The 16166-nt window shown below is 41.6% G+C and overlaps 1 protein-coding gene across 6 annotated transcripts in view; it reads right to left on the reverse strand.

Moving 5' to 3' along the window:
- The window catches only part of ATP6V0A1 (ATPase H+ transporting V0 subunit a1), a 260245-nt gene that overhangs the window by 198908 nt on the left and 45171 nt on the right, over positions 1-16166 (reverse strand). For all 6 annotated transcript variants that reach the window (XM_086924114.1, XM_086924113.1, XM_086924110.1 and 3 more), the window contains exons 2-3: positions 4433-4600; positions 3486-3564 (exon numbers count right to left, since the gene is read on the reverse strand). In XM_086924114.1, coding sequence (XP_086780240.1) covers positions 3486-3564; positions 4433-4549 — 196 coding nt within the window. In that variant the 5' untranslated portion in view covers positions 4550-4600. The remainder of the gene's footprint in view (positions 1-3485; positions 3565-4432; positions 4601-16166) is intronic.

Consider the following 16166-nt stretch of genomic DNA (forward strand, 5'->3'; position numbering starts at 1 on the left):
GTTAAGGATGAATAACATTGTAGAGTTATGGTGGGACATAAGATAGTCTGTTGATAGGTTGCCAACTGGTGGGGGGTCAGGGGTAGGAGGGAGAACTGTCATTCTGTCATCTAAGGGAATCTGGTTTATGTTGCGGGACCACTATAATGTTTTATGAGTGTGAGTGGGGAGCCTTTCTGTTTGGATGAGATTGAACAGAATGATGTGGGTGTGCAAGTAGTCAATTGGAAGAATGCTGTCATTACTTAGTGCTTTGTGGGCTATGATGGCGTCCAGGGTTGCTTCTCTGGTATAAGTTTGACCTTTGCAGTGTTGGAAGAGGTCTTTGCTGAGAACGAGGACGATTAGGCACTGAATAGATGAGTCTATCTCATCATTCCAATGCACATTGACAACACCTAGGAATACATTATGGTTGTTAGATAACCCGCAGTGTATTATCATTTCTGATAGCTGTTCCACTAAGTCGATAGAGCTACCTGGTGGGTGGCAGAGGAGGTGGAATTTCATTTCGGTTTTTGCCATTAAGTTTGTACAGATAAGTTCCCAAGTGGTATAGGTGATGGTTTCTACCATGAGAATGTTGTTCTTGTGGATAATAGCTATGCCAATCCCGATGCAATTCTTCCTATTCTATTTGAAGATGGAGAAACCTGGGGGACTAGTAGGTTGAGGATGGGAGAGGAGGTGTGGTTTAGCAATGATTCTGTAATAAATGCGATGTCGATATTGTGGGTTAAGATGGATTCTGCTAGGTCAGCTGCATGTTTGGTTTTTGATCTGCAGTTTAAGAGCATGCAGTTGATGTTACTGCTGGTGTTGGGATTCAGAGGGGCTGAAGCCAGGGGACTTTGATGAGATGAGTTGGAGGTCTGTTAGTTATTGGACGGATTAGGTCTCTGACATAACCAGCACTCACCTGTATCTGGAAGTGGGGTTGTCTTGGGAGAGAGTAAAGTCATAGGATTCAGCTAGTGGTGCTGCTTCCTTTAGGGACATTCAGGGGGTGGAGGCGGAGGTTTGATTTTTTGGCTTGTGAGCTAGACTGTCTAGGGCAGTAGAGTGCCTACCGCGAGGATGGTGCCTGACTAGTCGTGTGGGTTGTCTTAAGGAGTGCGGGGGGAGAGGAGTTTGGGTCAGTTCAGGATAGGATTTGAGGGGCGATAAGATTTTGTTAATGCCTTGTGTTAGTATGCTGAGTTGGCTGTCTATGTGGGTTAGTGATCCTTTAGGACCAATATGAGCATATGGTTAGGTGATGGGCGAGTGAAGAAGATGAGGTGAGAATGTTCTTGTGAGTGACGTTTAGGATAAGGAGGGTATGGAGGATGATTAGTAGTCGCTGGTGTGAAGTTGTCATGAGGCTCGGTAGCAGGTGCCTCAGGGCATGGACAGGGGAGAGGGGTATGTGTGTGTGAAGATGGTCGGGCTAGGGTGTGATGTCACTGTGGGCCAAGGGGATGTGATGTCACTTCTGCAACTCTAAGAAATTAGGTAGAACTACATCTTTGTGTGCATTTTGAATTTCCAGTAAACATAAGATACGCCAACTGGAGGCTTGGCGGTGGGCACATGATGATAGAGATGTGATTTATTAGTTAACCGAGCTAAACATGCGGCACTCCACTGTTTACAAGTGGTCGACGAACCCCACGCCTAGGGCCACCAGAACTGCCTCATAATCATTCTTGTCTTACAAACAGAGCGTCACCCATTGCGCTGCTTTGTGTTAAGACTTCACAAACAATAGACAACAGATCTTTAATCAATTACAACTGGTTCGCTTTATAAACATTAAATGAATTATTTTATTTTGAATAGTTAATAGTTAAATATCGGGTTACTTTATAAAGCAATAATTTTAATGTGCATTGTGAGTGGCCCAGTGCACTTCGGGAAGGAGCTCCATCACCAAGGGGCTCACATTAAGTTTGTTAGTTACTTCTACGTTGTAGTTCAGGAGTCACAAACTTACAGGAAATCCTCTGTTCCGGAGGCTGACTTACATATACCATTATGCGCAAATCCTATCCTCAACTATGAAAGACAGAGAATAAAATAAACCGTATGATGATCACAAAATAGACTAGGATATCTATTGTCCAGTATGTCTGAAGTGACACCAAAACAGAGCAATGGGTGATACTCTGCCTGCATGTTCAGTGCTTAATTTGAGCCGGTGGTTTCCGGTGCGTGGCACCTGCACTTGTCTGCCACAAGGGGGCGCTGCCTGGCTAATTTAGAGATGACCACAACAACAGTTCATTATTAATTCAATATACATTAAAAATGACTATTACCTGCCGTCCACGCCAATCTTATAGCTTTGGAGGCCTGAAATAGTCCGAATTGTTCTCACAATCATACAGGTTTGTGATCTCTGAATCATGAATAATAAATATCCAGATGAGGGAGGACTGGGTGTGGGTCTCAAAACAAATAGAATTCATACTTGCATCTCAGTGTTAGTATACCGAACCACAAACGCATTGCAAACTGGAACCTTTATGCACAGTAAGTGCACTTAATTTGCTCTCGAACATACAGCACAAATCAATACCTAGACAACTGCACAGGTCAGGATCGTGGGTGTGCAATTGGTTTTTCAAAATTTAATGAACATTTTGCAAAAGTGAGTACGCACCTCGCATTTTAAATCCTCTCAAAACACGGGCAGGAAAGCCCTTTAAGTTATGCAAAATTAAATGGGAAATAGGGACTTTTGCTACTGTAATAAAAATTTCACACAGACCTAGTCAGAACATGGGACAAAGCAGTAGAACTGGAAGTACTGGTTGGCAGGGGTGCTGGGAAAACACCCAGCCTCACAGTATACTGAAGCGCTGTTACTGCTGGCTCGCATTTTGCAGTTTGAAAATATGATTTCAGCACGTCTACTCTCAAAATAGTTCCAGTATTGCGGGGCCAAAACAGAACTTCAGGGTTCGATCAATTTTAGTATGGCCGTGGTGCAGGGCTTTAAGTGGGCCGGGTCCCTCTGGGGCTCAACACCGGCAGTTCTAAAAAGCAGGTGCTGAGAAGGTCCCTATAGGGCTCTCCATTCCTCAGGATGAAAAACATCCATCTTAACTTTGCAGCAGTACCACCCTTCAAGGAATTTTATGTAACTTCAAAGAGACTCGTTATGGCTCTTTCACAATCTCACCATTTCAGAACTGAAGAATTGTCAATATGCTATAACTACAAAGCCATAGTTGTTGCCTATTTATGCTATGCAACTAACAATCACTGACAAAGCCAATAGTACTGGTTCATTGTAAGTGTAATGTTACTTGCTGTATTATATATATATATATATGGAGATCCTTCAATCTGGCTTTGACTGAGACTCGGCGAGGGATGTCGAGAAGGATTCTTGCCGCGCAGTTTTGAATGATTTGAAGTCTGTTGAGTGTGGACTGTGGTGTAAATCAGCCCGCGGGGCAAGACGAGAACACTTCACGTGGCAAGAAAGGTAAACTTACTTAGCTTGCGGTCCATTTCTTCGCACCTTCGGACTTCATTAACGAACTTACGTTGGAAAACATTGACATCTGGGTTCAACTGCAAAGAGAGAAAGGTGGCACAGCATTATTTTAACCCAAAAATATTAATACCAAAGCGCCATTCCTTCCAGCCGCCTCAGCCATCCCATCACGAGTCCTGTATTTCAATGTGGACAGAACAAGCCGCTGTCATACATTACACGGCTTCTACCGCACAACAAACTCGCCAAAGTAAGTTTGCTGTGTAGACCATAAACAGCAAAAGCAGTACACCTGGCAGCATTTTAGAAGTAGCAAACTTAATTTCTGAAGGATACGTATAGCTGATGATAGATGGAGACAGTTTCCGTCACAGTCCTTTATTTTTTGTTAAAGACAAAAAGAGACTTCAAGGCTACATCCAAAAGCTGTAATTTCTGACCAATTACATAAATTTAGGGCAAGTCCTTTAAATAAAATGGCAAAATCCGGCCAGAAACCATGCCTGTTATATCTCCAACCACCTAATTAAAAGGGGTATGCGATCCAGTTTTTATTTCTTTTCTACAGCATTTTTGCTTCTTTATAAACATTCAGAATTGTGCCATGCACGGGGGTTTTCCCACGACCATTCATCCGAGACAATGAGTGAAACTTTAATTAAAACTTCAATCTACACGTTTCATAAGCCAGCAATTCCTAGCAGCAAAGTAAAACCCTGGTTTAACCCGGGGGACACAAAGGCAGGTAGCTAAGTTAGCTAGATTTACATACAATGAATTTTACTAGGGTACACCGATTTCTAAAATGTGGTCTCTTAATATAATAGTTCATCTTCAAATGCCTTAAAAAATAGAGAGTAGGTTTTCAGATATATCACTTTACACACCTAGCTTGAAGACCCTGGTTCAGTTCCACCCAACACACACAAGATGAGAATAACTTACATCGCGGAACTGAACCTTTCCCAGTTCCCCCAATTCGCTGACGCAGCAGTATGCAGCTTCCGACTGGAGAAAGAGCTGCGCCAGGGTCATCTCTTCACTTCTGAAGAGTTCCCCCATGATGACAGACTACGGCCAGACACAAACTAGTCAGATCCTTGGTTCTTCACCCTGTATGAGCAAAAAAAGAATAAACAGAGAGAGAAAATTCAACATTAGTCAGTGACAGTGTACCCGAATCATGGAGCAGCACTGCCCCTTTAAAATATACCATTCTGTTGTGTTGCATGATCACAATGAGGAGGTAAGCAAACAGTCCTTGATCAACCTATTTTATCCTTCCTACAAGAACACTGAACCACAAGAATCTGGACAGGGTATTGGCTGAAGGGGAGTACTGCAGTGCAGTGTCATGACACCTATTAACAGGCTCCAGAAAGATTTCACTAGGCAAGAGTCTTGCAAAATTGAATCTAGCGAACACATGGTGTGCTTTCACCTTTAATTGCGGCAAAGACAGCACAAAATGCAGACCCTGTTTCCCCATGCGAAGCCATAAAATGCTGTGCTATAAGCCAATATATTTAACTCATTAGAAATTGCAGATATGTGGAGTCCTAGGATCAGTTGTATATTCATTTTTTCCCCCATCACATGAGAAGACCAAATGGCCCGAGTTTGACTCTCAACACATGGTTTTGGACCATGAGGGAATAACAAACCCCACAAACTCCTACGTTGCACATATCCTCTACATGGGCAGTAAAGTATGGGCAATACTGCCTTAGGCAGAGTCCAGCAAATTTACAGACATGGAGTTTGACAAGCCTGCCTGACCCCCTGGATGTGTGGTATATACTGAAAAGACTACTCTATTCCACATACGTAGGTTAGTTTGTACTAAAGGGAGCTTAGTGGGTGCTAAATACCAATAGGCTCTTTTCCAACTATCCTAGACTAGAGATAGGCTTTTGTTAAGAAGACTCCTTTCTTCAGGTGGTAACCTGACCATTCATCAATCCAAACAGATTTTCTCTGTGACACAACATATGGTATCATTTCAACAGGGAGTTCATGTATGTATGTATGTATGTATATACAAGTACGTAATTATCTGGCAAAGCCCAACTAGGAGGCCATGCATCGTTGAAAGACTGTTGTTCTTATTGGAGTACTGTTGGGCGGATGGCAGCAATTTAGGATATCGCACATGAAAGAAAACTAAATCATAGATGAAACCATCAAATTGGTTTACTCTTTATTTTAAAATATTAGCTTGCTTCCTGATGATTTTACTTTTTGACTGTAAACCATAGGCCACTCTACAGTCTAAATAATTTTCGAACAATGATTCTGTTCCCTTTAAACTGGAACCATTTTGTTTCTCAGATGAAAAACATTAAATCTGCTATTAAATCAATGCATATGTCTCCTATTAGTCTTTGTTGGATGCCTATCCAATATTCCCAGACTGCCTTTTTTTCATACTAGACTAACGTATACATAACCACAGACTTTTTGTTGGATTTGGATTTAAGATGAATTACTACTATGTGCCACTGTGACCTTTTCTATATTACTCTTTATAAGAAGACTGCTGTGTCTCTCATTTATGCAGATCTAATCTTTTCATATTGCTTCATATTAAATGAAGTGGAATATCAGGCCATTTGGAAGTTATAAGTCCTGTTGGCATCAGTTAGCTCAACACTAGATGTATCGGGAGGAGGATCCAAAACTCTCAATAGATTTTAGAAGTCTAAAAGTCAAAATGTCAAATTGTCTTCCAATGACAGCTAAAACATCAAAGGTCAACCTGCTACTATAGCCAAATCTAAATGGGCAAAACAAATGATCACCCACCCTCTTTTCTGCATCTGATAATCCACTGCTTGACAGAATTTTAAATGAAATAAAAGCTTTATAGCCGCCGTTTATGAGAGCTAACAATGATAAAATGTTAATCTATTGAGGACAGCTAGGTATCAAAGGAAACAGATTTAAAGACTTGAAGCAACGCATTAGTGACATTCAGGATGTTTCTGCAAAACGTCTTGGCTAGAAATAGACATTCGAGATTTGTAGCTTCACACAAAAGACCTTGAAAACTGCACTAGATGTAACAGTTAAGATTACATGGGCGCCTAACGGTGATGAAGGTTTGCATTGTGGAGAAGTGTGGCTCACTGGTTAGAGGAGGCAGACCTGGAAGCAGAGGTCAGCCCGGGACCAGAGTTCAATTCCCGGCTCGGCGGGGTCTTGAGTCCTAAAATGTCCATGGACTTGACAATTCTCGCTCCGGTGCCTACTCGATTCACGGGTTCACACTCTGCGACTCTGGGCAATAGCTTGCTTAATCTCCACAACGGCCCCTCGCGGCGTGATGCCTGGCTTTCACCTTGCGAATACCCTGCCGGGGTTATCTCACAGGGGAATACCAGGACGGGTTCCCTAAGCAAGCGCTTAGAAACCAGTGGTGATTTGCGCTATATAAATTCATGTACATTTACATTTACATTGTTGAAGAAATTTCTTCTCGATTTAACTGGACTGCCCACATCTACTATCTTAAATATCCAAAGAGTCCAGATGGAGTTCTCATCGTCTAAAGAAACTTAGAGATATCATTGTGCTCTTTTATAGAACTTTTAGAGCCACTCCAAGAAGCTAAGGCAGCCAAAGCCAAGAAAAACTCAGTTGGCCTGGTCAATATATTTTCATCTCCTAGGACATCTCTTTTTTTTTATCAAATCTTTACCGTCACATTTTCATTTTCTCCCCTCCTTGATTTTACATACAAAATCGCTATGTAGCAGTATAAGCACATGACCACCATGCTGTTCACCCCCTTCACTTGCATCGTCACCTTTCACTTGTACATATCACCTTGTCACCAAGTGCTTCTTGGGTTGGTACATGATTTTTCTTGTACAGTGCTGGTTTCAACTGTATTCCCATGTGTAAATATCTCAAAAAATTGGTGAATTACAAGCCATGTACTAACTAATTGAGCCTCCTTGTTTCCTTCATATGTAATGCTTTTTGCATGCACAACTTAATTGCCTGTCAATTTGTTACCTATTGGGACTTTGGCCCACATGCATCAAGCATTTTTAGGGTCGCAAACAGTGCGATTCCTTAAAATCGGCAGTTTGCGATTACAAAAATGCTTTTTGAGATGCATCATGCTTTTTTAGAAATCGCAACTTTTTTGCGATTTCTAAAATTGCGATAGCATTTCAGAAATCGCAATTTTGCGATTTCTAAAATGCCATGCATCATTTGATTTCAAATTGCGAAATTTGAAATTGCAAGTGCAAATTACCACGAAGTTGAACCTCGTGGTAATTTGCGAAATTGTTTAAAAATGCTTTTTTTAAACTGTTAAGTTACAGACACACATGTCCTTAGGACATGTGTGTATGTAACTTATACTGAAAAGTACATTTCATGGGTGCAGGGGGGGGGGGGGGTCATTTGGACCCCCCTCTCCACCCTTGAAATGCATTGATGAATTGCGATTTCAAATTGCGAATTCGCAATTCCCATTCATTCCTATGGGCATTTTGGCCCATAGGAATGAATGGGAATTGCGAATTCGCAATTGTAAATTCGCATTTTTTATGCGATTCGGTAAAAATAGCGATTTTTGCCGAATTGCAAAAAAAATGCCAAAATGTTCATGCATAGGCTTTTGCGATTTCTAAATTGCGAATCGCTATTTTTCGCAATTTAGAAATCGCAAAAGCCGATATTGATGCATGTGGGCCATTGTGTTTTATATATACTTCATACCCAGTCCCAGTTTGGTCTATGGGTCCTACTCCTGTTTCTTTTCACTGAACAATAACGGAGAGCACGGACAACCCTGTCTTGTCCCTCTGGTACTCCCGGTCATCTCCCCGTTTATTGAGACAACCGCTTCGGGGTTTGTGTAACATATAGGTGGCTTTGATGAATCGGTTAGCGCAACTCAACAGTGCTGTCCATAGATACTACCAGGAGACCCTATCGAAGGCCTTCTCGGCATCCAACAAGATTAGGGCCATAGGGTCTCCTGCCACCTCTGTAATGTCGAAGAGTGTAATGACCCTCTGAACATGATCAGTGGTCGATCGGCCCGGAATGAAGCCATGTTGGCGTGGGGAAGTAATTTTATGTATATGTTGCGCCAATCTGGTTGCCAACAATTTCGAGTATATTTTAGAATCGCAGTTGATTAGTGTAATAGGGCGATAGGATCCCAGTTGTGTAGGATCTTTGGTTTTTTTCGGGAAAACTACATTTTTTGCCTTAACCCATGAACCTGGTGGTTGCCCCCCGTGAAGATATGCGTCATTAAGGTTGTTATGATTCCCTTCAGTTCAATTTAGCATAGAATTCGAAAGGGATCCCATCCAGCCAGGCAGCTTTCCCATGGGGTAGGCTATTAATTGATAGTAGAATTTCCCCCCATTCTGGAATTTTCGCCAAGCTTTCTTGGTCTTCCATGGATAGTTGTGGGAAATTGGACTGTTCTATGTATTGTTCAATTTTAATTTGATTTTTATCAGTTTCAGTGTATAGATCCTGATAGAAATCTTGAAATGCACTTCTTATCTCTGATTGATTTTGTGTAAGACCTTTATTAGGATCATTAATTTCTTTAATTGTGTTTGCCATAGTTTCTTGTCTTATTCGTACCGCAAGGTGGTGCCCTACTTTTTCGCTAAGTTCATATATGCGTTCTTTGTTGGCCATTGCTTTTTCTATTGCTTTTTTGGCAAAAATATTAGGCACTTTATTTTTTGCGATAGCTACGGTAACAAGTGTTTCTTCTATTTTGTGCCCCTATTGTACTGCCCTCATGAAATCTTCCTCTGTTTTGGCTAGTCTATCCTGCAGCGTTTTCATTTCTTTTTATGCTATCCGGTTAAGGTTGATGGAGAATCTTAAAAGTCTCTCCCCTTATTTCTGCCTTTAAGGTGTCCCAGACTATTTCAATTGGAGCGGTCCCCGTATTGTCCTCTAGGAACTCTGGGATCCACTTGTTTAAACATTGACAATACTCTTCATTCAGAAGTAAGGCTCTCTCAAAAGTCCATCGTTTCTGACTATAGCCCAGCCCTTCTATATCCATACTAAGCATCAGTGGATTGTGGTCAGATAATACTAGGGGAAGTTTCTCTATTGAGCATTTTGATTGTATGGAGATCGGTATGTAGTCTAGCCTTGCTAATTTCTTATGTGGGTGTGAAAAAAATGAATGACCCGGAACTGTAGGGTGTTTTGCTTGCCAACAGTCCCCTAATCCGTGTGTGGTACATATTTCTTGTAGTGAACTGAAAACTCTTGGCTTCCTTCCTTTATATGAAAAATCTGGCCTTGATTGCCAGTCCGGGGGAAGATTCTGATAAAGGGCGGTGACCAGTGAGCTAGTTCGTTTAAGATGAATATCCACAATTCAGGGTCGTCTGTTAGTGTCCCATACATAGAGCAAATTGTGGCTTTCTTCCCTTGACCAAATAGGCATTCTGTTATCGCCCAGCGCCCTAGTTTATCGGCTGTAGACCTGTTGAACTGTAGCCCCCCACCGATTGCAAGGATGGCTACCCCCCTTGTCTTTGTTGCCTGCGTTGTAGAAATAATCAGTCTATATCCCATGGTTTTCAGTAGTTGTTGCTGTGACCCTTCCACATGTGTCTCCTGCATGCATGAGGTTAGGACCTAATGCCTTGAGTCCGATAGCCACCTTTTGTCTTTTTTTCACATCATTGAGACGACAAATATTAATAGTTAGAATCCTTGATTTGGCCATATTTTTTTAGGTTTTTGGTACAGCCCTACACTAGTCTTTGCCTTGTATTCTTCATTTCTGGTTGCAGTTATATAGCGTGAATGTGTAATTTTTCTTTTTCTTATTTTGTATCCTGGTATAACTGTGATTACCCGTGTTTTATTCGCTTGTGTATTCTTCCCACCCACCCCCTTTACCCCCCTCCCCCTAACCACCCCTTGAGGCTTCCTGAATTGGAGGTGATCCAGGTGTGGGCGTCAGTCTGGTCAGAGTGCCCCAGCCTGTCCCGCTTCCTGAACCCTGGTGTATTAGACATTACATACAATTTTAATAGTGACAAAAAACGAGAGAAAAGAATAACAGAAGAGAAAAGAAGGGAAAAAAAGTTACTCAGTGTCTTAGTGAATATCAATATATATTCTGTTTTCGTCTCTTTTCTCCTTTATTCCTCCCACACTTTTCACTTAAATTTATTTTATTTTTTTTCCCCTCAAGCAAAGTTTGGAGCACAGAACTTAGTTTGCTTTCTGGATCTTAACTACCCGCTGGGTTTTGTTGTCTCTCTGTTTTAGGGTTACTTGAGAGAGAAATTTATTTCAGGTAAGCTTGAGCCTGGATTTCGCTCATAAAGCTACATGTTGTCCAATTAAAAATTATTTTTAGTCTGGCTGGATCTTGCAGAAAAGTGGTAGCTCCTATTTGCTCGAATGATGTAATTAATTGCCGCAGCCTCCACCTCCGTTCCACTGTTGCATGAGCATGGTTTGGTCGTGCAAAAAATGTGATCCCCTTGCAATCCCTCTTGCGGTTGGGCCGAGCGAGATCGTATATGGCTTCACGAAGCAGAAAGTTCCCAAAGTATATCAATATTGCTCTTGGGTATTGCGAAGGGTTGTCAGTTCACTTGCACAGAGTTAATGGAAAGCGATGCACGCGCTGTACTTCCCTCTCCATTTACCACGACTGGAGTTCAGGGAAGGCTGTGTTAAGGAGGGAGATCATGAAGGCCCTTATGTCTTTTCCTTCTACACCTTCGGGGATTCCAAGGAAACTGAGGTTGTTTCTTCTAGCACGGTTTTCATGATCTTCAACCTTTAGCATCAAGTCTTTTATAATACCCTCTTGCTCTTTACCTTGCGTTTGGAGGCTAGCAACGTCTATTTCCAAGTTTTCAATACGTGTTTCCACAGCGACCATTCTGTCTGATATTTCAGAGCAAGTTAGACCTACTTTTTTGACCGCTCCTTGTAGCTTTTGTATGGCAGTGTGACTCTTCTTGTTGTTTGTTTTTACTTCTTTATGCAAGCTTTTAATTGAGCTGAGTATTTCGCTCAGACATGGTTCTGCTTGTTTTCCGGTCGGCCTTGTTTGTCCCTGTTGGCTATGACCACTCCCTGTAGTCTTATTCAAGACAATATGCTGATGGTCTGATTCTGATGTATATTTCGGAGCTGGATTTTTCCCTATACATTTTGTTTGTTTTGTGTTGCTCCCGTGGTCTGTAGTTTCTTCGTATACCACTTTGTGGTGTCTTTTTTTGTCAATCTCTCCTTTTTCCCAATTTTTTTTTCTTGGGGTATTGTCTGAACCGGATTCGTTCACTTTCTTGATATTTGCTCCAGTGAAAACTGAAAGTTCTGGGGTTGAAGGATCAAGGCTATGATCGTCGCTGGAGTAGCTAATTTCACTAGACGTCGAGACCCCGGTTTCATAAATATCTGAATCAGTCAGCCGCTTGGGTTTCAGAGTATTGCATTATAGCTTTTGTTGGGGGGAGAAGGGTGATTGGTAGTTGGTTTAGTATTTAAGGTCCTAGGGGTATCATACAGTCCTGTGGGTTGAGTTTTGGCTTTATTCACCTTTTTGTTTCCCAGAGCGTGATCTGGCGTCAGAAATCCGGGATCGGATGTGGGTCTTGCAGCGTGGTTCGTCGCTGCTCCGGCTGTGGCCGTGGCTCCAGGAGCTATGCGGTCCTCCCTGTTTGGCCCATCTGCCTCATGGATTCGATCCTCCAGGTCCCCGGGTGGAGGCCTAAGAGTTGCTGGTTTGGGAGAATCACCAACCCTATCCTTGGATAGCGGGGCAAAAATATTTGATATCTTTGGCTGAAGCTCTATTGACTGACCGGTGGTTTTAGCGGATTCTTTCAAATTCTTGATTGCTTGTAGTAGTTTTGCCTTTTTTGTCATTAATTCCCGATTGTCGTGGTCGCTACCTTCTGTATCTTTCACTGGGTCCTTACAATCATCCTTTTCTTTCCCCCTTTCTTTACCTTGCTTTCCTTCTTTTATAGGCTCCTTTTCGTTATTTTTCTCACAATTCTTATCTTTGCTCTTTTCTTTATACTTGTCCTTGTCCTTATCCTTATGTTTGTCTCTCTCTGTTTCTTTAACTTGATTGTCTTGGTTTTTGCTCTCTTTTGCTTTGGCCCCCCTAGTTTCGGGTCGTCTTTGGGCTTCCTTAGGTCTCATAGAGCCCCCTGCACTCAGGGTATTCTGGATGATCTCTGATTCTTGAGTATCTTGCACGTCTTGTGATTCAGACGCTCCTTCTGATGCTACTGATGCTTCCGATGGCTCGTTTGGAGGTTGTACAGCCTGGTGTAAGGTCTGTGTGCTTGGATCTGTCTCCCCTATATCCATTATTTGGCTTAATTGTAAGTGTAGGCTTGATGTTACTGGCGTAGGGATAGAGAAAGAGATAGAGATTTTCCGTGGCTCTATTGCTTGGTCTTGATCCTGAAATTGATATTGATCTTGGGTGCCCTTGCTCTCCTGGTAGCTAAATAAATATAGTTTTAGCCTGAATTTTTTTCTTGGGGGCTTTTTTCCGCTTCCCCAGGCCAAGGACGCCTGGAGGTACACGCGTACTACCGTTACAACCCCCCCTGCCGCCCTTGATGCGCTCTTTGCCACGCTCCCTACTCCTTGATCCAGACACCAACACCAACACAGTCCTAGACTCTGCCTGACACCTCCTGTGCACTACAGGAACTCCGTTTTGTGCCTTGAGCCTTGGCTTCTTGTATGTTTGTTTCCGACTTCAATTTGTGTGCCTCAGACTCTCACTTTCGGTCTGGATCCCTGCCGACGATGACGTGCGTGAATCGAGCACCGATTCTACTGTGGGGCCGCGAGGGATGCCGAGGGATGCTGAGGATGACGGAGTGGCAGAGCATACAAGCCGAGGAAGACGGAGTGGTGGAGCGTACAAGCCAGGAGGTTTTCGGTGGGGAGATTGGGTAGATGCCCGTGTCCGTGGTTCGTTTGACAGGTCAGTGAGATCGTGAGCTAGAGTAAGAGTACAAAGAGTACAAGAGTACAAGAGCGTCTAGGTGCGGGAGATAGGAGACCGAAATATTTGTTGCTATGTTGCTTGTTTTTTCACCATCCGTTTAACTCTGTTTCGCTCCGTTGCTCCGGTTCTCCTTTTTCTCAGTAGGTGAATGTTTAATGGCCATTGCTACTTTGTTCCTTTGCTCCGGTGGCCGACAACTGTATTTTTTTTTTGTGAAGCTGTGTGAGCTATGAGCTGTGTTACATCAAAAGACACCCTATGGATACCATGATACACTATACACGAAATACCAGGAACCAGGACCAGGACCATTGGGTTGATCGTGAAGAAGTCAACTTTGATAATGGTTTGATTGTAGTTCTAATAATAATGATGAAGATAGTGGATAGTGGAAAAGGAGAAGAATAGGGAATCAGGCAGTTGTGTTATTCTTTTTTTCCCCCACTCCCTTGCTCGTTAGTATTAGCACATTTGACACGCTGGCACGCTGGCTCGTTAGTTCCTTGGCGTTGGTTATCAGCTAGGACATCTCTAATGCAACTAATGCCAGGAAGAATTTCTTTCTATGAGACACCATAATGCCTATTAAGATGAGATATGGAATTGGTCAAACTTGCTTTTTCAAGATTATCTATAATGGTATTACCAAGTCCTCTAACCTCCGAGTGGAGCTTGGAACATTTATTAACAAAAACTGTTTAACTGCTACGGAAGTCTCAGCTATGAAAGATACTTAATTGCAATATGTGTTTACTCTTATTTGTATTTAAGTGATAATATTGCATTAACCTTTTGTCTTATTCTCAGTAGGCTTTTTTGGCCCAACGCCATGTTCGTTGTAAGCTTGTTGCATTTGTCCACTCTTACAGTTTTTCTAAGGACAGGATTCTTTCCTTAGAACTGCATTTTTTCTGTCTCTGTGTGTCTTACTCTTTCTCTCTCTCCTTTTTTCCATCTCTTATCTCGTTTCTTTTTACATATTTGATTGACATTTTGAAGACTTGTGCATTTCATTTAACGAGCTATTCTTCTGTTCTGGAATAATGTTACTGCAACTCAATTCTTGTTCCATATTATTTTTACAGACTTTAATACCCGATGTCCCAGTGCTGATTACTTTTGCTGTCCATGGGTAAACACCGTCTTGTGGAATGTGCATTGTCTAGGTAATCCCATCAAGAGGTATAAGGAATTATCTTATTTTACTAAGTTAAATTCTAATATTACAATTTTTACAAGTTTGTAATGAAGCGGAGTCGTGGAAACTTAAAAGCAATGGTCCAGTAATGTGTTTTACTCTCCTGCTGTATGATGTAAGGATGGAGTTGCTACTTTATGACACAGGAGCATCATATTAGAAGTTTTATCCTAGGAGTGTCATATGGAGGGAAGATGGATTTTAATTGATTTTAAAATGGACAAAAACCATTTTTCTCGCTTTTAAATGTCTCTGCTCCTGGTATATTAAACCAGTTCTGGTCGAGTATTAAAATCAAACTATCTATGATATTGAGCAATAGTATAATTTATGGTGGCAATTTTAACAATATATTTGACCCATTCATTGACATAAAGTCTTTGCATATTGTCCCAGCTAAATCCCATAATGCCTTTAAATCTACTATAACAATAACAGCCGGAACAGATGCTTGGAAAATCCTGGATTTCTTAAAATGATCTTTTCACCCTTCTTTATCTCATATTGGTTATAATATGCTTTGCAAAATGTTTAAAATCTACTTGCAATAAGCACAGATGGGGTGCGTTTTGTCTTGCAATTCACGCTACTGTTAGTGTCAAAATTAATGTTTCTGAAGTTAGTTCAGAAGCTAGTAGACAGAGATTTGGTAAGCATCCCCTTTCTGATCAACTATTCCATGAGACTTTGGCAATTGTTGCGATTCGTTTTTTTAATTTAACATCCCATAAGCTACTCCTAGCACTAATAACTGGAATACTTGAAAACAGCTTTTTGAGCATGTAATTGTTCATATATTACCGAAAAGAGAGAGAAATCTAATGTTAAATATCGTCCTTTGCTCCAACTTATTAAGATCCTTGAAAACAAATATGTTACTGCACTTGGCCCTTCAATGCTCAATGATCTTGTTGCTACAAAATTAGAACGTTACATAACTGCTATTCAGAATGATAGCAATATTTCATTAAGTGTTAGACCTATTTAGATGTAATGGTCCAAATTCAGCAGGAAAAATGTTGTCCCATTATCTGAAAACCAAACAAGAAAGAAAAATAATTGTGTTATTAATTAAGTTGATAGATCAGTTGCTGTTTCTGATGCTGATTTTGCTAATTGTTTTGAGACCTATTGCAGGGCCGTATTGGCCGTTCCGTGCATCGGTCATTTCCCCGGGAGGCTGGGAGGATGGGGGCCGGATTTGCAGAGGAGGGGTCCGGTTTTGTAACTGGGGCCAGTTTTGCAGCAATGCTGTAATACCGGCTCCAGTAACAAAAGCAGCAAGCAAATGTTTCCAGTTTTCAGAGGCCAGGCAGGGGCTGATCTGAGAAAAATGCCAGGGCAGCTTTGGGTTCCCAGTCCGGCCCTGACCTATTGTAAGAATTTATATTAATGTGAATAATTTAATTATTGTAGTCCTTCACAATTACAATTTGAGAATTCATGCTGTACTATTCCTAATATTG

This window comes from Lissotriton vulgaris, chromosome 5 (genome assembly GCF_964263255.1).
Source record: "Lissotriton vulgaris chromosome 5, aLisVul1.2, whole genome shotgun sequence".
Taxonomy (NCBI): domain Eukaryota; kingdom Metazoa; phylum Chordata; class Amphibia; order Caudata; family Salamandridae; genus Lissotriton; species Lissotriton vulgaris.